The sequence below is a fragment of the Sapajus apella genome, unplaced genomic scaffold (assembly GCF_009761245.1).
Source record: "Sapajus apella isolate SASKATOON/1434 unplaced genomic scaffold, GSC_monkey_1.0 scaffold33, whole genome shotgun sequence".
Lineage (NCBI taxonomy): Eukaryota > Metazoa > Chordata > Mammalia > Primates > Cebidae > Sapajus > Sapajus apella.
In genome coordinates, this window is record NW_022436973.1 from 21,063,269 (window position 1) to 21,086,719 (window position 23,451).

Consider the following 23,451-nt stretch of genomic DNA (forward strand, 5'->3'; position numbering starts at 1 on the left):
GCAGTGAGCTGATCATGCCACTGCACTCCCAGCCTGGGTGACAAAATGATATCCCGTCTCTACAAATAGAAATAAAAAAAGAATGGGCCAGCTCCAAATGGTAATAATGTGGCTGGGCATGGTGGCTCACACCAGCACTTTGGGAGGCAGAGGCGGGCAGATCACCTGAAGTCAGGAGTTCAAGACTAGCCTGGCCAACATGGTGAAACCCCCTCGCTACTAAAAATACAACAAGTTAGCCAGGCGTGATGGCATGCACCTGTAATCTGAGCTACTCAGGAGGCTGAGGCAGGAGAATCGCTTGAACCCAGGAGATGGAGGTTGCAGTGATCTGAGATTGCGTCACTGCACTCTAGCCTGGGCGAAGAGAGCGAGACTCCATCTGAGAAAAACAAAACAAAACAAATGGTAATAGTGCCAAGGTTGAGAATCCTGACATATTATACCTATCTGAATATTTATACATGTAAATGTGTGTATGTATATGCATATTTTATACTTACATAGATTTTAAACAATTGGACTGGTAGTTTTGTTACCTGTGTTTTTATAATGTATTGTTATAATTAAATTGTCTTTCACATTGTTATATTTTAGTGGCAACTGTAGACACATGCTGTGATTTCTCGCACTCAGCTGCATTGGGGCGTTTTTAGGTGGTTTACCCGTCCCCAGCAGACTTCAGTACAATCAGGCTGTCCCCGAGATAAGTCTATTCTGTGTTGCGTCAGTCTCTTCAGAGAGGAGGACTCATCAGTCGTCCTTGGAACCGGCAAGGGTGTCAGTGTGCTCTGTGGCTAGGGCATTTGGGCTAGGATTGTCTTTCCTCTGGATGTTTATTCTTAGAGGCTGTGGCCAGCCGAGGAAGCAGTCAGCAGTGTTGCCTCTCATAGCCTTGGGTCAGTGTTAACTGGGATCTGGGTGGGGAGGAATGGAGAACTGTGGTGTCCAATGTTGTGCCCCTTCCCCACCTCAAGATCTGCTCAGTTCACAAGGACACAAGCTGACTTTAATGTCTGTCTTCTCCTTCCAAATATAGGCCTCTCCTTCCGATGAAAAGAGAAAGGAAGAATGGATTACAGTCACCAAACGTCCCTAGTCCCATGTGGACAAGATAAATACATTTCCAAGTAAGACATTTTGCTGGAGTGTTGTGTTCCCGGTGGCCAGTCCCCTGCTGGGGTGTTGGGGGTAGATGGCAGCCGCTGGCAGGGGCCTCCCCTGTGTGTCAGACTGGCGGGGCTCCTGTGTGTGGGAAGGAGTCAAGCTGAACTTGGGCTTGTGAGAACATCAGGGCTGCTGCTAGAGATAAAAACATGCCCCCGGAGCCTGGCCTGGAGGGGGGTGGTAAACGGGAAGTCAAGACCTTTGGGGGCTCAAAAGGTGTGGTGTCCTGGAAGGCTTCTAGAAGGAGGAGTTGGCTGGTGGCTGTTCGCTGTCTTCTGAATGTTTGTGTCTCCCTCAAATTCCTATGTGGAAATTTAACTGCAAGGTGATGGTATAAGAGCTGGGACCTCTGAGCTATGATTAGATCTAAGCACCCTTATAGAAGAGGCCAAGGGAGCTTATGTTTCTTTCCACGGTGTGAGGACGCAGTGAGAAGGCACTGTCTGTGCGGAGAGGGCTATCATCAGACACTGACTCTACCTTGACCTTGGACCTCCTGGCCACAGAGCTGTGAGAAGTGAATTTCTGTTGTTTAGAAGCCACCCAGGGTGTGGTACGGTAGCCAGAACGGACTTAGACATTGCTCTCTGTCCTGTCTGTGGTGTTCCCGGGGAGTCCTGGCTGGGGTAGTGTGTCCCTGGGCTGCTCTGGTTCTGGCTAAAATTGGCACAGGTGCCTCCGAATAGAAGGGGACAATTTAATTGCTTTCTATGCACTAAAGTCTCTTAAGCTCAGGCTTTTTGCTAATGTGACTGGGCTTGAGCCACAATAGACCCTTGAATTGGAAGTTCAAGGACATATTTTTATGTCCAGCATAGGGATTTCCCTATCTTTTTCTTTTTCTTTCTTTTTTTTTTTTTCTGAGAAGGAGTCTCCCTCTGTCACCCAGGCTGGAGTGCAGTGGCACCATCTCAGCTCATGGTAACCTCTGCCTTCTGGGTTCAAGCGATTCTCCTGCTTCAGCCTCCTGAGTAGCTGGGAGTATAGGCATGTGCCACCACACCCAGTTAATTTTTGTACTTTTAGTAGAGACAAGGTTTCACCTTGTTGGCTCGGCCGGTCTCGAACTCCTGACCTCAAGTGATCCACCTGCCTGGGCCTCCCAAAGTGTTAGGATTGCAGGTGTGAGCCACTGCGCCCAGCCAGGATTTCTCTATCTTAATTAAATATTTAATTTATCTGAGACTAAATTGTTTTAAGTCCTCAGACACACTTGACACTTTTTTTTTTTTTGAGACGGAGTCTCACTCTGTTGCCCAGGCTGGAGTGCAGTGGCACAATCTCGGCTCACTGCAACCTCTGCCTCCCATGTTCAAGTGATTCTCCTGCCTCAGCCTCCCAAGTAGCTGGGACTACAGGCACCTGCCACCACACCCAGCTATTTTTTTGTATTTTTAGTAGAGACAAGGTTTCACCGTGTTAGTCAGATGGTCTTAATCTTCTGACCTCAACATCTACTCGCCTCAGCCTCCCAAAGTGCTGGGATCACAGGCGTGCGCATGTTAACATCTGACCATTCTTATCTCTTTATGGGCAGATATCCCCAGGGACTTCTACCAACCAGTGATTTTCTCTCCCAGTTTCAGATCTGTGTGTTCAAAAGTACCAAACGGCTTTTTGTCTTAGGTTATTTGGAATCGCCTTTTCCACGAATTCATTTCAACTTTCATAGAATCACGCTGATCTATCTAGGTTTAACTTGTCAGGAGTTTCTTGGCCTTTCCAGTGGGTTTTGACTCTTGGCATGGTTCCAAATCTCTCCACTGATTGGCTGGGTTCAGAGGGGCTAAACTCTATCACCTCTTACCTTAGACTAAACAAGGCACACAGCAACCCTGACCCCCTCCACCTCTCTCTCCTCTCATCCCACATGGAGTAGAAAACACCCACTTTTAGATGAAACTTGACTCGTGCATTCTCAGGGTTGATGAAGGATTTCCCTGATCACAAAGCGGGTGAAACCTCGTCTCTGGCCGTGTGCAGTAGAGCTGGACTCCCACGGCAGCCACTTGGAAAACCTGGTGGCTAAGGAAGCCCAGTACTAGGCTTCAGAGGGGGAGTTTCTAAGGGTTTATTTTTTTTATTTTTTATTTTTCTTTGAGATGGAGTCCGGTTCTGTCGCCCAGGCTGGAGTGCAATGGTTTGATCTCGGTTCACTGCAACCTCTGCCTCCCGGGTTCAAGCGATTCTCCTGCCTCAGCCTCCTGAGTAGCTGGGACTACAGGTGCCTGGCACCATGCCTGGCTAATTTTTTGTATTTTTAGTGGAGATGGGGTTTCATTGTGTTAGCCAGGATGGTCTCAATCTCCTGACCTCATGATCCGCCCACCTCAGCCTCCCGAAGTCCTGGGATTACAGGCATGAGCCACCGCTCCCTGCCCTAATTTTATGAACTGAAAAAGTATTGCAGGGCCCGGAAGCTGCCTCATGCCCACTTCTTGTTACTACCCCCCAAGGTGAACCACTATCCTGAATTCTCACGCCCTATTTTGAACTATATAGCAATGGAATATGATATGTTTTTCTTGTGTCTTTTTTTTTTTTTTTTTTTTTTTTGCTTTTCTGTGAAAGAAGCTAGATTTAAGAAAAAGCACATATCCTATAATTCCCATGAGAGTCACCCCCAGGCATGTAGTTCATTCACATTCTCTTCGCTGGTAGTATTCTGCTGTGTTTTCACCCATTCTGCTGTTGACGGGAGTTTGCCAGTTTTTAAACATTCATAGAGATGATGAGGTCATCTCTATGAAGCATAAGCTGGTGTAGCTCAAACCTGTCCTTTTTAGCTTCTGAACAGCCTGGAAGCTTCTGAATCTTTTTTTTCCTTTTTTTCTTTCTTTCTTTCTTTTTTTTGACGGAGACTCACTCTGTCACCCAGTCTGGAGTACAGTGGTGTGATCTCAGCTGATTGCAACCTCCGCCTCCCAGGTTCAGGTGATTCTCCTGCCTCAGCCTCCTGAGTAGCTGGGAATACAGGCGTGCACCACCATGCCTGGCTAATTTTTGTATTTTTATTAGAGACGGGGTTTCACCATGTTGGCCAGGCTGCTCTTGAACTCCTAACCAAGTGGTCCACCGGCCCTGGCCTCCAAAAGTGTTGCGATTACGGGGTTGAGCCACCACGCCTGGCCAGCTTCTGAGTCTTGTGAAGGCTTTTCTTTATTGTCCTTTCCTCATTCACAGCGTGCTTGAAGAAGAGGCCACAGCCAGGCAGGAGATTCGCTGTCTGTGGGCTCTGGAGTGCTTGTCTAAGTTAATCGGTGGCTTATTAACACCTGCTTATTCAGCTAGGTTTGGGAGTGTTGCCACCAATGTCCGCCTCGGTGCCCTGGAGTTGCTCCTTACATTCAGCCTTGTTCTGGGGTGGTGCTCACTCTTGACTTTGATCCTGGGGGAAGATGGTTATGCATAGGATGTAGTGGCCTATTCCGTGTCCTTCAAACCACTCCACTTATGGGGCGGTGGCGGCAGAACCCTGTGTGCATGCACATGTGTGTGTATGTACATGTGGACAAACACCCAAAGTGGGGTGACCGAAGGCCAGGTGAGAGGTGAGAGAAAGAGGGAACAACTGCATAATAAGTGGCTTCAGCTGATAATGTTATATCTGTTGTATTTTTCCTCCTAAGAAATGAACTTCTCTTGCATCTGAAGACCTACAACTTATACTATGAAGGCCAGAATTTACAGCTCCGGCACCGGGAGGTAAGGATTCTTCAGGGAAGGCCCTGACTGGCTATTCCAGGCCTTGTCACCATATGTTCTGGGTCTGAAGGTCCCTGAGGTCCCAAGAGATCCCTGCCTGCTTCTCATTTAGGATGCTAGTGAGAGTCCTTGGGGTTCTTTGGAAGAAGACTCCAGGCCCAGTTTTGTTCTAAAAAGGATGAAATTTCAGAGATGTGTTCCAGAGACATTCCTGTAGATGTGTGGCTGAGCTAGCCCAGTCTCATGGGGGAGATTCTCCAGAGAGAGCTTTCATGAAGTGACCTTTCCAGGCAATCCGGGAACCCACCCAGTCCTCTGTGTTTAAACATCTAGGCCCAAGTCCTGTCACTGCAGTGACCTGGGCAAAGCACACAACACTCAGAATGGTGGCACTCGCCCTGTCCCCATACCTGGTCGTCCTAGGTTGCCTTTGTTATTCATCTGGCCCCCATCCCGAAACTGAGCTTGCTCTTCCTGTATCCATTTCTCTAAAGGCTGTTATCAGATAGATGATGAGTTATAAAGGAGTCTGACAGAGTAGTTTATACTCAAGTTTATACTTGACTGATAAAAACGTCCATATGTGTAATGCCCTTTGAAACACACTTTCAGGTTATCAAGCTGTGTCGATTTAATCCATAGATACAGGTAACAGATGGTGGAATTTCAGCTGCTAGGGCAGGTTGCTTGGGGACAGTGCATAGGATGTAGTGGCCTATTCCGTGTCCTTCAAATCACTCCACTTAGACAAAATCCTGTTTGGGGTTAAATTCTGACCTACAAATAATGTGTAAAATAATGATGCCCAACTTGCCCAGGGGACGGCCGTGTAAATTGCTTATGTTTACATGCAGCATTTCTCCCCAGGACTCCGAAGTGCCCTAAAATCGTTTCCTGCCTCTCCTGCCCTCTTTATTCCTTCCTCCCTCTTTGAGGATGATTTTGGGGCCCAAGTGAGTTGCTCATTGGGCTGATGTCATTTTCATGTATGGGGCTTGTCCTGAAGATGTGGCCATGACCCAGATCTGACACTTGGTCAGCCCATAAAACATGGGTTCAGAAAGGTGTTTCTGAGACTAGGGAGAGCAGAGCTGATTCTTTTAGGGATTTCCCTCCAAGCTTTTACTAATCAGTAGCAGGGCTATGCAAGATTTTCGTTCTCAAATAGCTTTCCTGGGGTATGTCCTGTAGAATAAAGGATTAAAAGTGTTCCATAATTAAAGGATTTCATATTCGTAAGTGAGTCCCAATTCTTTGGGATAGAACATATAAATGGCCTTACAATAGTTTTACATTTAACATCTAATTAGTCAGCAACCTTTGGGTATAAATTAGGGACTCCTGCAAAATTTATTCACCTGCTGGAGAGTTGTCATGTAGCCCGTTAGCTTATTACAGAACCTGGGACAGTCTGCTGTTAGGAAATCTGATTAGCACAGCCTCTCCCAGCTCATGATCACTTGACACCCTTTTAAAGACAACAGTTCATCTGCTAGAGGAGCCAGTGTTCTGTAGAATAAACTTTGGGAAGTGTTGCTTTAAGTTTCCTTCAAACCACCGGGTTGGATTGCTAAACACTTTTAGCTCAAGAGACATCCTTTTCCGTAGTAGGGGACGGGATGTAGCTAACTCAAGCATTCAGTTCTTGCTTCTGTTAGCAAGGCTAGTCTCACTTCTTTTAAGACATGCATTCTGCTTTCTTTAAAAGTCATTAGGATAAAAAGAAAAAAAATGCTTTTATAATTTGCACATATGTATTTGAATTTCACGGCAACTTTTGTGCTGATCTGTGAGGTCAGCTTCAGGGCTGGGGGAAAGTGTCTCAGAGCTGGGGTGTGAACTGGGCAGCTGCCCCCATCCTGTGCATACAAACTGGGGGCACCCAGCTAGGACATATGAAGAATGTGTCATTTGTCCTTCAGCACTGTCTTGGCTTCCATGGGGGCTTTTCTGGGCTTACCACTCCAATTGCTTTGTGGGCAGGAAGAAGATGAATTCATCGTGGAGGGGCTCCTGAACATCTCCTGGGGCCTTCGCCGGCCCATCCGCCTGCAGATGCAGGATGACAACGAGCGCATTCGGCCCCCTCCGTCCTCTTCCTCCTGGCACTCTGGCTGTAACCTGGGGGCTCAGGGGTGAGTGAGGAGAGATGGGGCCGGGAGATGACCAGGGTGCCTGGGGGTTCTATGTGTCTCGAGCAGGTAAATGCTGCCCTCTTCCCTGCAGCCCTGATCCTGGCTCCTCCTCCCACCACCTTTACTCTCCACCTGCCTTGAGCTTGGAATGAGGAGCAAGGGGCAGATGTGGTTGTGATTGGGCCCCCTTCCTGTCACCACAATCACTGATGAGGTCACAGGAGGGGAGCTGCTGAGTCATAGGAGGGAGCTGCTGAGTCACAGAGTCCTCCCTCAGGGAGAGCTCTATGCAGAGTTGCTGATGGCTAGTGAGGCCCAGCTTGCAGATTTCTAACAGGGCACCCCATACCCCAGCATCCTCCGCACTAGGACCACTCCTCATAGAATGGCCCTGCTCCAAAGCGTTTACGACTTGAACCTTCTGACCAAAGCTCTCTGAATCCTGGGGAAACTGGAAGAGGAAAAGGGATGTCAGGCTCTGTCAGAGTCAGCCAAGCGACATCAGCCAGGGGTGTGCTCCCTGCAGACCACATGGGGAGCCAGGGTGTGGTGTGATGGTTGGTAGTCCAAGTCCCCACCAGAAGTGCTGGGAAGACCTATGCTGTCTGTTGTTATCCTCCATGGCTGAGTAAGCCACCGAATGCACCACTGAATGCCCTCTTTATTGTCTTTCTGGGACTTGAGTTTTAGGATCAAGTGACTAGCCTGGCTCCATCCTGAAACCTGCTGATGCTGACTGCCTTCGGCCCCAGCCTGGGTGGAGTATGCTTCCCTCTCGGCCAAAACCACAGTGACCTTTTTTTTTTTTTTTCTGGTTTAAATGAGAACCATGTCTGTTGACCACATTGAACACTTTGCTAAACTCCACAGCCAAATCTACGTTTCTCTACAATTGAGAGAACCCTACTATGTGGCCAAACCCTGGAGCTGGTCTGGTTTCTTTCCAAGGGGATTTAAGGAGGAAAATTGTCGCCCACCCCATAGGCGCTAGGTGTCTGGTTCAGGTTCTTTGGTTTCATCTAACTTTGCTGGTTTCATGCTCTGCTTTGCTTTCAGCACTATCACTGTGTTTTTATTTTGTTTTGGTTTGAGACAAGGTCTTACTCTGTTTCCCAGGCTGGAGTGCGGTGGCATATTCACAGCTCACTGCAGCCTCAACCTCCCAGGCTCAAGTGATTCCCCCACTTCAGGCTCCCCAGCCACTGGGACTACAGGTGCACACCCCCCGTCTTTTTTTTTTCTGTTGCTCAGGCTGGATTGCAATGGTGCGATCTTGGCTCATTGCAACCTCTGCCTCTCGGGTTCAAGCGATTCTCTGAGTAGCTGGGATTACAGGTGCCCACCACCACACCCAGCCAATTTTTTTATTTTTTGGTAGAGAGGGTGTTTCGCCATGTTGGCCAGGTTGGTCTCAAACTCCTGACCTCAAGCTGTCCACCCGCCTTAACCTCCCAAAGTTCTGGGACCACAGGTATGAGCCACTGCACCTGGCCCTACCTGGCTAATGTTTGTATTTTTTGTGGAGATGGGGTCTCACTATGTTGCCCAGGTTGGTCTCAAATTCCTGGCCTCGGACAATCCTCCCATCGTGACCTCCCAAAGTGCTGGGATTATAGCTGTGAGCCACCACACCCAGCGTTATGGCTGTGTTTGATTTCCAATGACCAAGGCCATTTCACAGCCTGACCCTGACCCCACATTTATATTCTATTCCCTAAGTGAGATGACTTTGAAGATTTCATTTGGCACTGTCGCCTTTGGTTTGGGCTGCCAAGGGCTCCTTCACTCCACCTGCTTCTTCTCCCCTCTCTGTGGTATCAGGCTGGTCTTGGTTGACTCTTGAAACCTGAAAAATACTTTGGTAGAATTTTCAGGAATGGTAAATGATGTCCTTTAGATGTCAGCTATAATAAAGTGAATGCCTAGACTACTGTCTGTAGAAGGATCCTGAGGCTGGGCCTGGTGGATCACACCTATAATCCTAGCACTTTGAGAGGCCGAGGAGGGCTGATCACTTGAGGTCAGGGGTTTTGAGACCAACCTGGGCAACATGGTGAAACCCTTGACTCTACAAATAAATAAATAAATAAATAAATAAATAAGCCAGGCACAGTGCATGGCTGTAATCTCAGCTACTTAGGAGGCTGAGGCAAGGAGAATCACTTGAACTGGGAGGCGGAGATTGCAGTGAGCCAAGATCACACCACTGCACTCCAGCTTGGGTGACAGAGACTCTGCCCCCCGACCCCTGCCAAAAAAAAAAAAGCGAAGGATACTGAGACCAGTTGCTACTTCAGCAAGAATGAGGGCTTTAAATCAGGGAGTGGGGAGTGGCTGCCCTGGGTGCCAAGGGTTCACCATTCCCCAGAGGCTCTGGCCAGGTCCATTTTGTGGCTCAGAAGTATATGAGTTAAACTACAATAGGAAGTTCTCTTAGATTTTCCATTTTAATTGTCCTCCCTTAAAACAATCCTACCCAGAACATGAAGTTTATCTCTCCTGGGCCCCAGGGAGCCCATGCTCTTCTCACCATGAGTTGGTCCTCATTGGTCAAATATGATTCTCCTTTCCAGCCAAATCCTCTGTTGATTTTGAATGTTTTTCTGAGCTGCTCTCTTTGTCCTTTTTGGCTTCGAGAAGTTATTTGCCAGTTATGATGGCAAACCAGGGTCTCAGCTTGGACGGCCTCCTCCTAACCCTTTCTTCAGCCTGGATGAGGACTCCGTCCGTGCAACCCTGAGAGCACTGTCAGTGCCCTTCCAAAGCTGCCCCGGCCCTTGTAGTGGCCAACCTGTTACTCCCCATTCCTTTTCAATGCCAGAAGCAGTTATGAGTTATTTCAGAAGCAATGAGTCTGAACTAGAATCTTACCCTGCGAAACAAATGGCTATTATTGGAGTTTTCCAAATCAGCCACAGAACCCATCATGCTTGGAAGCAGTGCAGGCAGCACATGGGTTTTGTTCTTTGGCGTCCTCCATCCTAGGCTTGATGAAGCCGATGCGTGTGTTGCTGCAGATGCTGGAAAAGAACATCTTCTCCCTCCAGAACTCCCCCTGCTCCACCCACTGCTTGGCCTGGGAGCTGGGCCAGCCTCATGGGATGCTCGGCGCAGCCCATCTGCACCCTTCGTCACCTGATGTGTGCCAGTACCCAGCCTGGCACTAGCAAAGTTCTCCCCTTGCAGGAGTGGGGTCCGGCGGGTGTGGGGCATCTCTCCACAGGGGTTAAACTCATCTCTCCTCTCCCCTTTGTCCACCCCCAGAACCACCCTGAAGCCCCTGACTGTGCCCAACGTTCAGATCTCAGAGGTGGATGCACCGCCGGAGGGTGACCAGATGCCAAGCCCCACAGGTACATGTGTGGGGGAAGGTGCTTCCAGCTAGGGACCAACCATGTGAAGACCGCTGTGGTAGATGGTATAAACTGTTATTTATTTTTGAGAATATGAAATGTATATGCTTCAAGATTCAAAGGGAGAGAATGAAGTCACCCACCTCATCCACCCACCTAGAAGCATCCCAAGAACATCCTTCCTGAGATAGTCTATCCAAATATAGGCAAAGCACATCGACATACCTTTATGGGTGGATGTAGTTTTTCTGCCCTCCCTCCCTCCCTCCTTCCATTTCCTCCCTCCTCTCCTTTCCTCCCTCCCTCCCTCCATCCCTCCCTCCCTCCCTCCCCTTCTGTCCTTCCCTTCTCTCCCTCCATCCCTCCCTCCCTCCCACCTTCCTTCTTTCCTTCCTTCCTTCCTTCCTTCCCTCCCTCCCTCCCTCCCTCCCTCCTTCCTTCCTTCCTTCGTGAATCTTGGCTCAGTGCCTCCCGGGTTCAAGTGATCTTCCCTCTCCAGCCTCCTGAGTAGCTAGGATTAAAGGCATGTGCACCAAGCCCAGGTAAGTTTTATATTTTTAGTGGTGACAGGGTTTTGCTGTGTTGGCCAGGCTGGTCTTGAACTCCTGGCCTCAAGTGCTCTGCCCACCCCAGCCTCCCAAAGTGCTGGGATTGTAGGCATGAGCCACTGCGCCTGGTCAGATGTAGTCTCTTTTCTTTACCTATTTCTGCAAGCGGTAGCATTTTGCACATTCGTTTTCATTGATCAGTTTATCTGGGGAACTTTTCCTTACAAATTTATAAAGAACTTCCTCATTCTTTACAGCTCTGCATTATTTCATTGTATGGAAAAAGCACAATTTATGTCATCACTCCTTTTTGATAGACAGTTAAGTCATTTTCAGTCTCTGCTCTGACAAGTTTGCAGTCAGTGGCCTTATACATGTGTCACATCTCACATTTGTCAGCACGTACGATTCTCAAGTGGAATTTCTGGGTTTAAATTTTCATAGATATTGTCAGTTTGCAAAATCTTTTTTAGATAACATGGATTAAGTATATTTTAATAAGATCTGATTAATCTACTTATGATTAATGTCAACATTTTATATTTATATACATACAAGATAGAAATATACCATGGGAACCCCATATATTTTTATATGTATGCTCTATTAAGCATTATTTTTTCTAATTTTTTTATTGTGGTAAGATCTACATAACATTTACCATCTTAACCATTTCGAGTGTACAGTTCGGGGGTGTGAAATACACTCATAATGTAAACCATCACCACCATCCATCTCCACAACTCTTCCCATCTTGTGAAACTGAAACTCTGCACCCGTTAAACTCCCAATAGCTCCCCAGATCCTTTCCCTCTAGCCCCTGACAACCATCATTCTACTCTCTGTCGCTGTAATTTTGAATGTACCTAGAACGTACTTAGAGTGTACCTCAGTTATATGATGTACACTTATATGAGGTACACCCTAAGTACCTCATATAGCTGGAATCATTCAGTATTTGCTGTTTTGTAATTGACTTGTTGCATGGAGCATAACGTCCTCAAGGTTCATCCGTGCGTAGCATGTGTCAGGGTTCGTTTGCGGTATCTTGTTACCTGCCTGTGCCAGGCACTAGTCTAAGCGTTTTATGTGTATCAACTCATTTAAACCCTTAGCAATCCTCTGAGATGGATATTATTATTACCCCCATTTTATATATTAAAATACTGAGGCACAGAGAGGTTAGTGATATATGGCAATCATGGAGCTGGGATTTGAACCCAGGGAGCTCGGGTCTGAAGTGTTTTCTGAACTTTTCACTGTATAGCTTCTCTATAAATTCTGCATTATGTCTTCCCCCAGCAGAAAATACTATTTGTATAAAATATGTTTTTATATATATTTTTATATATATATAAACAGAATATATATATATATATTTTATATATATATAAAAACAGAAAATACTATTTGTATAAAATACATGTTTTTAGAGACAGTGGGTGCTGTAGCACTGGCCACAAGGAGAGGACTTCTCATTTGCCTCTCTTCTCTCAGACTCCAGGGGCCTGAAGCCCTTGCAGGAGGACACCCCACAGCTGATGCGCACACGCAGTGATGTTGGGGTGCGTCGCCGTGGCAATGTGAGGACGCCTAGTGACCAGCGGCGAATCAGACGCCATCGCTTCTCCATCAATGGCCATTTCTACAACCATAAGGTAAAGTGGACGGGGGGACAGGGGAGGGGGATGACCCCTTCCTGGGTAGCTGTCACCTCAGGGCTACAGCCATGTGGTGGGTGGTGCGATGCCTGGGAAGTCAAGTGTGTGCTGCTGTTTAGTCTTTGGGTTGTGGGTGGGCTGCAAGCCCTGCTGGCTCCTGAGGGTGGAGGGACCCCAGGTCAGAAGGCTCAGAGCCCCCCTGTGGGTTCCCCCTAGGGTGGTGGGTGAATTCAGTGGGGCTATACAAAGCAGTCCCTGCTGTAGCCTTGAAGACCCCATAAACACAGCTCCTCAGTCCCTCACAAGAAAATCCATGTTACACCCTCTTCCTGCATACTGTGCCCCCAGTTGGTGTATGGTCTGGCTTTTCCTGGAGCTCAGCGCTGCTTCCGAAGCAGAGCTGCAGGTCTCAGTCCTGGGGGTGTCAGTGCACCACCAACCCCGCCTGAGCCAGCTGACCCCTCCTTTCCTCCTGCTCTGTTCAAATCCTGCCCCTGGAGGGAAGTGCATGGTGGGAGAATGGTCAGAGACAGCCTTGTGCCGAAGTCCCAGCGGAAGGGTCTTTGTGAGTGTGGAGCATGAACTGAATTATGCAAACCCCTAGGGCTGCTTTGTCTGTAAAGCCTGCGCTTGCCAGGCTGCCGACGTCGGCTCCCAGGGGGTACATTGTGAGTATCATCACTGTGCCCTGTACCGCACCTGGATTTTAGCACTGGGTCCTTGTTCCCACTCCCACCCTGAGCTGGCCCCTTCTATCGACAGACATCCGTGTTCACGCCAGCCTATGGCTCTGTCACCAACGTCCGCATCAATAGCACCATGACCACCCCACAGGTCCTGAAGCTTCTGCTCAACAAGTTTAAGGCAAGTTCCCTTTGCTGGCTGTCCACGGATAGGGTCGCAGGTGTGCCCTGGGACCCCTAGAGTGGTTGTGCGGGGAGCTATGGGAATTGTATGGTTTGCGGGATGCTGGGCAGAGGGCTTGGGTGCTTTAGATCCTCATGATCCAAGACAAGGTCCACAGCATCAGCATCACCTGGGTGCCTGTTAGAAATTCAGATTCTCAGTCCCCACCCCAGACCCGCTGAATCAGAAATTGTGAGGGGTAGGCCGGGGACACCGTCTAACAAGCCTACAGGGGGTTCGGATGCCTACCAAAGTTTGAGAAATATCAGCCCTCAAATCCTTTATGGGCTACTGGCTACTTTAGAAGGACCCTGGGGTCTGATGACTAGTTTTGGGCTCAGTGCAAAGATTGACTTCTGGGACACAGCTGGGAAACCTACTTATATAAAATATGATACTTAGCCGGGCGCGGTGGCTCACGCCTGTAATCCCAGCACTGTGGGAGGCTGAGGCGGGTGGATCACGAGGTCAAGAGATCGAGACCATCCTGGTCAACATGGTGAAACCCCGTCTCTACTAAAAATACAAAAAATTAGCTGGGCATGGTGGCGCGTGCCTGTAATCCCAGCTACTCAGGAGGCTGAGGCAGGAGAATTGCCTGAACCCAGGAGACGGAGGTTGCGGTGAGCAGAGATTGCGCCATTGCACTCCAGCCTGGGTAACAAGAGCGAAATTCCGTCTAAAAAAAAAAAATATGATACTTAAATAGATGTGTAAATTATAGTGTGGGAGTGCTTTTAAAGTCCTGTTGCTCTGTGTTTTCTGCAATTTCTTGGAGACCAGTGATCTTTTGGAGACCAGGTATTCTTATTTTTAGTGGAAGCCAGTGTAGCCTAGCAACCTAAGAACACTCTGAGTTCAGATCTCCATTGAGCAACTGTGAGTTGGATGAATTGGGCGGGCAACTTAACCTACCTCTGCCTCTGCTTCATCATCGTGAAATGAGGATAATGGGACCTCGCTACGGTATTGTCGGGAGCATTAGATGGGTTGAAACCTTTAACACTTATAGAACTATGCGTGGCATATTGCAATAGACAACAGCTATTATCTATCCTAGTCATGTGCCACGGAACGACCCATTTGGTCAGTGATGCACCACATATACGACGGCGGTTCTGTAAGATTATAATCCATTTTTTACTGTACCTTTTCTGTGTTTTTGTATGTTTAGACACACAAATGCTTCCCATTGTGTTACAAGTGCCTACAGCACTGAGTATAGTAACATGCTGTACAAGTTTGTAGCCTAGGAGCAATAGCCGTACCATATGTCTTAGGCGTGTAGTAGGCTGTGCCATCCAGGTTTGTGTTGGTACTCTCTGTGATGTTTCCACAATGAAATTGCCTAGTGACACATTTCTCAGAATGCATCCTCTTGGTTAAGCGCATGACTGTATTATTGATCAACTCATCTGCCTTCTCGATCTTCTCATCATTTCTGAGAGTTGTAGATAAATAGCTCTCCCCTCAAAACAGCCTAAAATACACTTAGCTTTGCATTGTTAAAGAAGAGAAAAAGGCTCGAAACTGGGATGTTTAAATAAACACTTTCCATAAGTATCTTTTGTTCCTGCTTCAGATTGAGAATTCAGCAGAGGAGTTTGCCTTGTACGTGGTCCATACGAGTGGTGGTAAGTCTGAAGGCTACAGTGTACTTTAAAACTTCTAATTATCTCAAAATAGCAAGTTAAAAAAATACCTCTGCCTCCTTTGCTTGTTGTTTGGGTTTTGGACTTCCAAATGTTGTTTGCTTTCAAGGCTGATGGGCTTGCTGTGTGAGTCCACTAGGGATTGCCTTATGTGGTCAGTAAACAAATCCTAAACCGAACTGCCTATTAAAAAACGAACTAGATTTTCTCAAGAGACAGATAAACCCAAATCCTCCAAGGGGTTTGAGGCATGGTGGTGCTGTTGAGTGGGGAGGGGAGTGGGAGGAGGTTGCTTTTTACATCTATGGAATAGTTCATGTATAAATCAGTCTCCTGACTTATATGGCGGCATCTCCTAAGGTGCCTGGTCCATTCGAACCCCTGCGTTGACCACTACTTAATGTGAGAAAGGCCTTAGGCCAAACTCAGGGCTGCTGCTGGTTGTGTGTGATTACAGAGAAACAGAAGCTGAAGACCACCGATTACCCGCTGATTGCCCGAATCCTCCAGGGCCCATGTGAGCAGGTCTCCAAAGTGTTTCTAATGGAGAAGGACCAGGTGGAGGAAGTCACCTATGATGTGAGTCCCCTCTGGGTCAGGTGTTCTGTCCTCAGGAGGTTGGGGATTTGGTTGGGTCACCTGCAACTAGGGTATGGAATGACTTTTTTGACCAATGCTCCCTTTTATGCTGTTCTTCAGTACCAGGTTCTCTTGAAGCCAGGCTGAAGGTAGGAGTTGCTGGAGGAATGCCCAGGCAGAAAGTGATTTCCATAGAAGGAGTAAATTGCTTGAACCTTCCTAGGGTACTGTGAGAGGGATGAGAAATGTCTGCAAACACTCTTTTAGCAATGCTAGGATGTTAGCTGTTGGCTGGTTGTGGTGGCTCACTCCCGTAATCCCAACAGTTTGGGAGGTCACTGCAGGAGGACTGCTTGAGACCAGGGATTTGAGACTAGTCCAGGCAACAAAACGAGACCTTGTCTCAACAAAAAACTTTTTAAAAGTAATCGGGCATGGTGGTGTGTGCATGTGGTCCCAGCTACTTGGGAGGCTGAAGTGGGAGGATCAGTTGAGCCCAAGTGGTCTAGGCTGGAGTGACCTGTGATGACACCACTGCACTTCAGTCTGGGTGGTAGATACAGCAAGACCCTCTCACACACACACACACACACACACACACAAATACAAGAAGTGAGCCATCTTGGAGCACGAGAAACCAGGTCAAATCACGTAAGCATATTTGAAGCCACCACTCAGATTTGGTGTGTCATGTCCACACACATTCCATTGGCCAAAGCCAGTCACATGGACGAGCTCAACATTAATAGGGTAGAGAAATATACTTCTCCCAGGAAGGAGAGTTGATAGAGCAGGGTGGGGATTCTGGTGGGGGAAGGAAAGCCATTTTTTAATTTTTTTTTTTTTTGAGGTGGAGTCTTGCTCTGTTGCCCAGGCTGGAGTGCAGTGGCACCTCCCTGGTTCAAGCGATTTTTCCTGCCTCAGACTCCCAAGTAGCTGGGACTACAGGTGTGTGCTACCATGCCTGGCTAATTTTTGTATTTTTAGTGGAGGCAGGGTTTCACCATGTTGGCCAGGCTGGTCTTAAACTCTTGACCTCAAGTGATCCACTGGCCTCAGCCTCCCAAAGTGCTGGGATTACAGGCGTGAGCCGCCATGCCTGGTGCCATTTTTAAACTTTAACTCACCCCAGAGGCACCCACAGCCTCTCCAAAAGCAAGTTCATATTTGGATGCTTATTTGAGTCTTGAGACCCAATTCGTCATTCTGAACCCTCGTTCTTTCCATTCTCTTAGGGCAGAACAAATGGGTTTATTAAACATAATGGGTTTGGTTCTTTCTCTGCATTACTGTATCAAGAGAAAGTGCTTTTCTATGTTTGGTGTCACTTTATCATGAACTGAATGCATTACATGAAAAATGAGAAGTTATGAGATGGTGTCACATAAGTGAAGTGATTGTCACAGACTCCTTCCCAGCCTGGAGAGGAATGATACTTGGCTCCTGCCTTTAAGGAAATCCTGGGTTTCTGGAAAAAAAAAAAAAAAAAAGACTTCCCAAGGCTTTGTGCCTTGTATGAGGATGGCGCTGAAAGGAATTGGAGCAATGCTGGGAAGGGCATGCACCCAGACGTGCTTCTTTCTCCCCAGGTGGCCCAGTATATAAAGTTCGAGATGCCGGTACTTAAAAGCTTCATTCAGAAGCTCCAGGAGGAAGAAGATCGGGAAGTAAAGAAGCTGATGCGCAAGTAAGCGTGGCCTCTGGGGCCCTGGGTGCACTTCTCCTGGGCCTCAACAGAGGGGCCTCTGTTAGGTCCTCACAGGGACTGTGCTGAGCTGCTGCATGGGCCTGGGTCTCTGGGCTTTCTTCGGAGGGGGGGCTGCCCATTGACAAATCTGGATTTCAAGTGGGGACATGACAGTGTCATGTGTTCATCTCTCTACTTCTTGTGTCAACTTCTCATTTTGTTGTGGGACATCAAGGTGTCTTTTGTCCTCCCTCTTATGGAAAGACTCTGCAAAGGTGTTGGTTTAAAATTTCTTTGGGGTCTAGATTCAGAAATAGGGAAGGCGACTGTGCCCTGGTTTCTTAAGTATATGATCAGGCTCCCAGCAGGAGATAGATGCTCATTCCGATGAGGGTCTTGGAGGGGTGTTTGATAGAGGGACTATTTACAAAGACTTGGGCAGAGTCTGGGGTAACTTCAATGGGCAGTGCAGTCCCTGGGGCTAGTGTTATTGCCACTTGCCTGAGGGGTGAGGGCAAGGAGTGCTAACCAAGACCCGGAGGTTCCAGAGATTTCAGGAAGGCTGTCTTAGCAGTGGAAGTAGCCTGCCCCACTGACCTCTAAAAATCCTTTCTTCTCCCCCTTCCTCCCTTTGTAACATTTCTCTTCTGGAAATTGCATTTTGATTGAAAAACAAAGCTTCTTTATGGGAGGATTTTGTGATTTATTTGCCACGTGTAGTCATAAAAGAGATTGCCTTTCATAGATGTGGTTGAATAAGTGATTAATGTTTGCCACTGGAAAATACAGCCAATGCTGGATTTGCTGTATCGATGATCAGAACTAGTCTGGTAACATTTACTGAACACTTACTATGTCCTAAACTTTTTTTTTGACATGGAGTCTTGCTCTGTCATCCAGGCTGGAGCGCAATAACACGATCTCTGCCCATTGCAATTCCCACCCCCAGACTCAAGTGATTCTCCCACCTCAGCCTCCCCAGTAGCTGTGATTACAGGCATGTGCCACCACACCTAGCTATTTTTTTTTGTATTTTTAGTAGAGATGGGGTTTTGCCATGTTGGTCAGGCTGGTCTTGAACTCCTGACCTCAAGTGATCCACTCCCCTCGGCCTCCCAAAGTGCTGGGATTACAGGCGTGAGCCACTGCGCCTGGCCAACTCTGTCCTAAACTTTAAAAATAGCTTTTACTGTGCAGCAAAAAGGCCTGAACATAAAGAATATGTCTATTTATCCCTGGACGACAGTGCCCACTCCTATAGCTGCAGTGCCATAGCTCGGGGAAGTCATGGCAAAACTGAACTGCCCCCAAGCCACAGACCTCCATGCCTGGTAGCTGCTATGGCCTCCTCTGCAGAATGCAGGTTCTAATATAGGGTTGGACCACATGGAGTTGCCATTTTTGTGGGACCCCCCAAGAGGGTCAACTGTTAGCAATTTTATATCATCTAGCCTAGGTGAGGATTCATGAGCTACTGTGCATATGAAGTACTATGCATAGTGTCTTGGACATAGTAAGCAAACCCACTGAATTCGTAGAATGCTTATTATTTCTGTTGTTATTTTTTTACCTTTTTTTTTTTTTGATCAGATGTTCTACCCATAGTAAATAATCTAATTTGGATTTGGCCTCTTTATTTCCTCTCATTGTGTTGTAGGAATGAACATAAGCAACAAAGCGGCTAAAGAGGGGTAGGGGTCAGTAATGGAAGCAAAAGAGCAGGGCACTTGACTGCACTGGTACCTGGTGTGACCTTGGTGTTACCTGGGTGGCCAGGAAGGTCCTAGGGAAGTGTGTGTTGCTGGCTGCTCTCCCCCTGAGCCTGTTTCTTGTCTCCAGGTACACTGTGCTCCGGCTGATGATTCGGCAGAGGCTAGAGGAGATAGCCGAGACCCCAGCAACAATCTGAGCCACGAGAACGAGGGGATCTGGGCACCCCAGGAGCCGCCATTGCCATAAGACCCCCCCAGGAAGCTGGGCACTTTCTTTCCATGGAAACATTTAGACGCAAACCTCCCCAGCTCCGGCCAAGCCATCATTTGCTACCAGAAGCTGGATGTAGAAGTCAGCAGACAGCTCCCCATCCCTGGACACCTGTTCTCCCTTCTTCCACTCGCAAGGACTTTTGATTTTGGTTATAAGGAGGACCCAAAATGTGTGTGTGTGCATGTGTGTGCACACATGGTACGTGTCCATGTGCCTACCTGATACTTTCACATGTAATTAAATTCCAGGCAACCAGCACAAGAGCCGTGAGCCTGGCAAATGTGCTGTTTATGGGCCAGAAAATCAGAGGAACCATGATCTGAGGGGTATTTAGGTTGAAGGAAAGATTTCTCCTCTCAAGCGCCACAGAGCAGCCACCTGTCTGCCTGTGTTTAGAAAGGGAAGAGGGTTCTCCAGGTTCACCATTTGGGTTGTTTATATGTTGGTAGAAATTCTCCCTGTATTCCTAGCAGGATCAGTGAATGTGAGAGCCTTGGAAATTAACAAAATAACAGCCACATTATCTTGAGGGAAGTCTGATGGAAATAAAAAGATAAATCATCCGTGGGGTAGATGCAATAAGCCCCCATGTTTTTACACTGGAAACTTTGATCGTTTTGAATGACAAAGACATATGGGATGTTCTACGTGGAAACCTGTAAAAAGTGGATTCGGCCTCTGTCCTCACCTCCATGGCTACCTCTAGGAGACAGAGAGGATCCTGTGTGTTTCTCTGTACCCAGCTGTCAACCCATCTCTCTGGTGCTTCTTTGAGTGGAAGGAAACATCTCAAGAAACAAAGATCTCATTGGTGTGCACACGGGGCTGACCAGCTAGTGTGGCCAGGGCCTGGTGGTCAGGAAGTTTCAGGCTGAAGGGTACTGTCGAGCCTACCCACAGAAATGACAGGTGCCTTGAACACAGCCCATCTTCACGTCATCAAGGGTCTTCCTGCATTTGAAGCTGGGGCCGTGTTTGCAGTCAAGACTTTATTCTTTCCAACCTCTGGGTTCTTGCCAGTTGCCCTCACCTTGCGTGTGGAAATGCATTCCAAGAATGAAGCCTCATCTTGGTGATGACTGACTGAGTATGGGGTTCAGAGAAGCTCTTTAGGCCACCTGGTGAAGGTGCATGGGGAGGATGGGGCTTCTTTCTTAGCTTCTCTGAGCAGCCACCTAGGTGATCTTTAGAGTCAACCCCAGTGCGGGGAAAGGGCAACAACTCCCATCAGGACGCTTGCCAGGCAGCTGGGCAGCAGTGCAGCTGATACAGTTTGAGGAGGTAGACAGATGCTTGGACCTGGGTGCCTGGCTGTAGAGATCAACCGAGCAAGACTAGGAGCTTCTAAGAGTGGGCGTCTCTGACATCTCTGAGCCCTGCTGGGGTAAGATACTGTCCGTCTCTTCTCCACCTTCTCTCCAAGGAAGGTTTGCAGGGCTGGGCAGTTGAGGAAAGGACAGACCCTGGTTGGCGCTTCCAAAGGAAGGTGGACCTTTTTGGTGGAGATGTTCCTACCCCAGGCATCCTCCTGCCCCCATTCATATCTATGGCGTCTTTGAAAGGCTCAAAGCTGTGGTCTCAATGTAGCCTGCAAAAAGATGGCATGCTGCCTCTGGCATTTTGCCATGGGTGTTATAGCAAGCCTCCTTCCTCCATAGGGTCAGCAGCACCAGCCCTGTGGGGCATGGAGTGGAAACCCAGAAAGACTTCTGCAAACTGCACAGAATTGGCGTAGGAAGACAAGGAGTGGCACCAGGAGAGGCTTCCTTTGTTACAGATGGGAAAGAACCATTCTGTGAATGCAAACAACTCCTGAGTTTTGCATTTGAGAAAATGATTTGGAGAACTTCTCTTCTGGTAATTTTTATTTTGAATGTTCAAAACCTTAGTTGGCCCCAGTAATTCTCCTTGGAGGACTTGGGAGAAGAATTTCCACAAAGCAAACTACTAGCCACTAACTCTTATTGGACAGCGATTTCTGGTTTAGAAGAGTTCTCTGATTTGCACTAGCACTACAATAGTGTTAAATATGGAAATAGTGCAACATGTTTAGTTGGCCAGCTCACTTTCCAACGGAGCAATATTAAGGCAGACCCGCCTTTTTAAAGATGGGAGGTCAGGAGGTGGAAGTGAAAGAGGAGATCCCATCTTACACAACACAGTGCCACGTGATGCAGACCACACTTTTCGATTCTGTCCTGCCGTTTTCAGAGGTCATTTCTCACATCCTAAAGAACCCGATGAGAAATTTTGGAAAGATCCTTTGAAATAGCAGCAGTTGACACAGAGACGCTTTGCCATGGCATGGAACAGATTTTCTCACTGCTCTCACATGGTCTTGCAGTTTTGAACTCTTCGACCGATTTGTGGGGGTTTATGTAATTGTGTGCAAGGAACCTGAAATTGCATAAAAAACAAAAGACCAATTTATAGGGTTGTTATTTATTTTTTTCCAACTTGTGAAAAGCAGTTTAGCTGCATCTGGCTTCTTTTTTTCTCCCAGAGGATTATGTTACAATGTGATCAAGTGTAGGAAAAACCTGAGCCCATCTGGCTGGGATGGTGGAATTAAGCACAAGGTTACATTCTCCGTGATCACATGAGAGGGAACATGATGACTTAAATGGTGGAGGCCGGGGCAGGGGGCAGTTATCTTGGGGAGAGGCTGAAAAGCACAAAGGAAGTCTTGCCTGTACACGTTGGTGAAGAATGCACACACTGGTCTCTAGGCTGGATGGACTTCAACTTGAAGTTGAGTTGAGGCAAGAGGATTTCAGGATATTAGCCACCCACCTGCAAGAAAAATGTCGGGGCCTCGCATCAAGATTTTGGCCTGAGACATGCTGATGCTTCAAGGAGAAATATTTTCACCATCCTTTCTTCCCTCACCAAAAGAAAACAGGACTCTGTCCTAGAAACCTCTAGGTAAAGACATTTTATCCTAATATTGGTGGCATATGATGGCCCCTCCCAATCTGTTCTCCATGCAAAAAAGTCTCGATAAGAATTCTGTGGAGCTGACTGGTTATTTCAAAGTGTCAGGAGGGTGGAGAAAGTAATTGACCACAGAAGGGCAAGAAGCTCTCTTAAGAAAAGGGAAGTTATCTTTAAAAAAACACCAGCACCACCACCATATCAACCAAAAACTACATTTTATGTCAAAGCTCTATAGCACAAAGAATGTGGTGTCATAGATACATTGCCAAGAGAGAAACTTCTACATGGACGAGGCAATTTCAGCGTCTTACAGAGGCCAAACCATGACGTGGAGAATGAAATGGGAGACAGGATATCACCAGGAGCATCCCTCATAAAGCAGCACACATTTTCACGTTTCCACTTAAGTTGTTTTGCACAGTCTTGCTTCAGTCAGATGAGATGAGATATGATTTCCTAGAGATGTAAAAATAAAAATGAATGTGGTGCCCCTTTGTTCAGATGTAATAGAAAGCTTCACCCTATTACAAGGGGTGGGGTTTAAGTGCCCCTTGCGTTTTAACCGTGTTTAACTGAGCACAAGATGCACGAGCTATGATGGGAAAGCCTCCGTTACCTTTGGAGTCTTCCCTGTAGATCACAGACCTGTTTCCAGGCTGATGTTTCTGGTGTGTAATTGCTAGTGTTTCTGAAGGTTTCCCCAATTGTTTTAGCCTTGTGAAGTATTCTTTTCTTAATTATAATTTGCCTTTCAGCAGTGGTACATGACCTGGTTCAATGTTTGGTTTTGAACTTATACACTGATGTGTTTACTCATCTAAACATAATCTGACAAGGCCTCATTAGGGAGCCATACATTTTTGTAACAATTTGATATGTCTTAATGCACCTGACTTAGATCTTCTTGAAATAAAGCACTTTTCAAAGAGATGCCCCCCATGGATGGGTCTGTGTGTGACTGCTGGGTGCAGGAGCTCTGTGTTGTGAGAGGGTGGCTGTAAAGTTAGGGGCAGGAACAGGAAGGAGCACCCACTAGGTAAGTTAATTTTTTTCCTCCAGTTTATGGTTTGAACATGCTTGGGGCTGGCTGTTTGTCCAAAATAGGACGTGAAATAAGAGGTTTGTCTTAGAAGCT

General features: G+C 47.4%; 1 protein-coding gene across 9 annotated transcripts in view; it reads left to right on the top strand.

Annotated features, from left to right (window-relative positions):
• Positions 1-23,246, top strand: part of RASSF2 (Ras association domain family member 2) — a 45,258-nt gene extending 22,012 nt beyond the window's left edge. For all 9 annotated transcript variants that reach the window (XM_032295499.1, XM_032295501.1, XM_032295496.1 and 6 more), the window contains 10 exons: positions 1,040-1,130; positions 4,797-4,872; positions 6,856-7,007; positions 10,272-10,360; positions 12,406-12,566; positions 13,332-13,433; positions 15,058-15,109; positions 15,585-15,706; positions 17,296-17,393; positions 19,233-23,246. In XM_032295499.1, coding sequence (XP_032151390.1) covers positions 1,072-1,130; positions 4,797-4,872; positions 6,856-7,007; positions 10,272-10,360; positions 12,406-12,566; positions 13,332-13,433; positions 15,058-15,109; positions 15,585-15,706; positions 17,296-17,393; positions 19,233-19,302 — 981 coding nt within the window. In that variant the 5' untranslated portion in view covers positions 1,040-1,071 and the 3' untranslated portion in view covers positions 19,303-23,246. The remainder of the gene's footprint in view (positions 1-1,039; positions 1,131-4,796; positions 4,873-6,855; positions 7,008-10,271; positions 10,361-12,405; positions 12,567-13,331; positions 13,434-15,057; positions 15,110-15,584; positions 15,707-17,295; positions 17,394-19,232) is intronic.
• Positions 23,247-23,451: the final 205 nt, after the last annotated feature.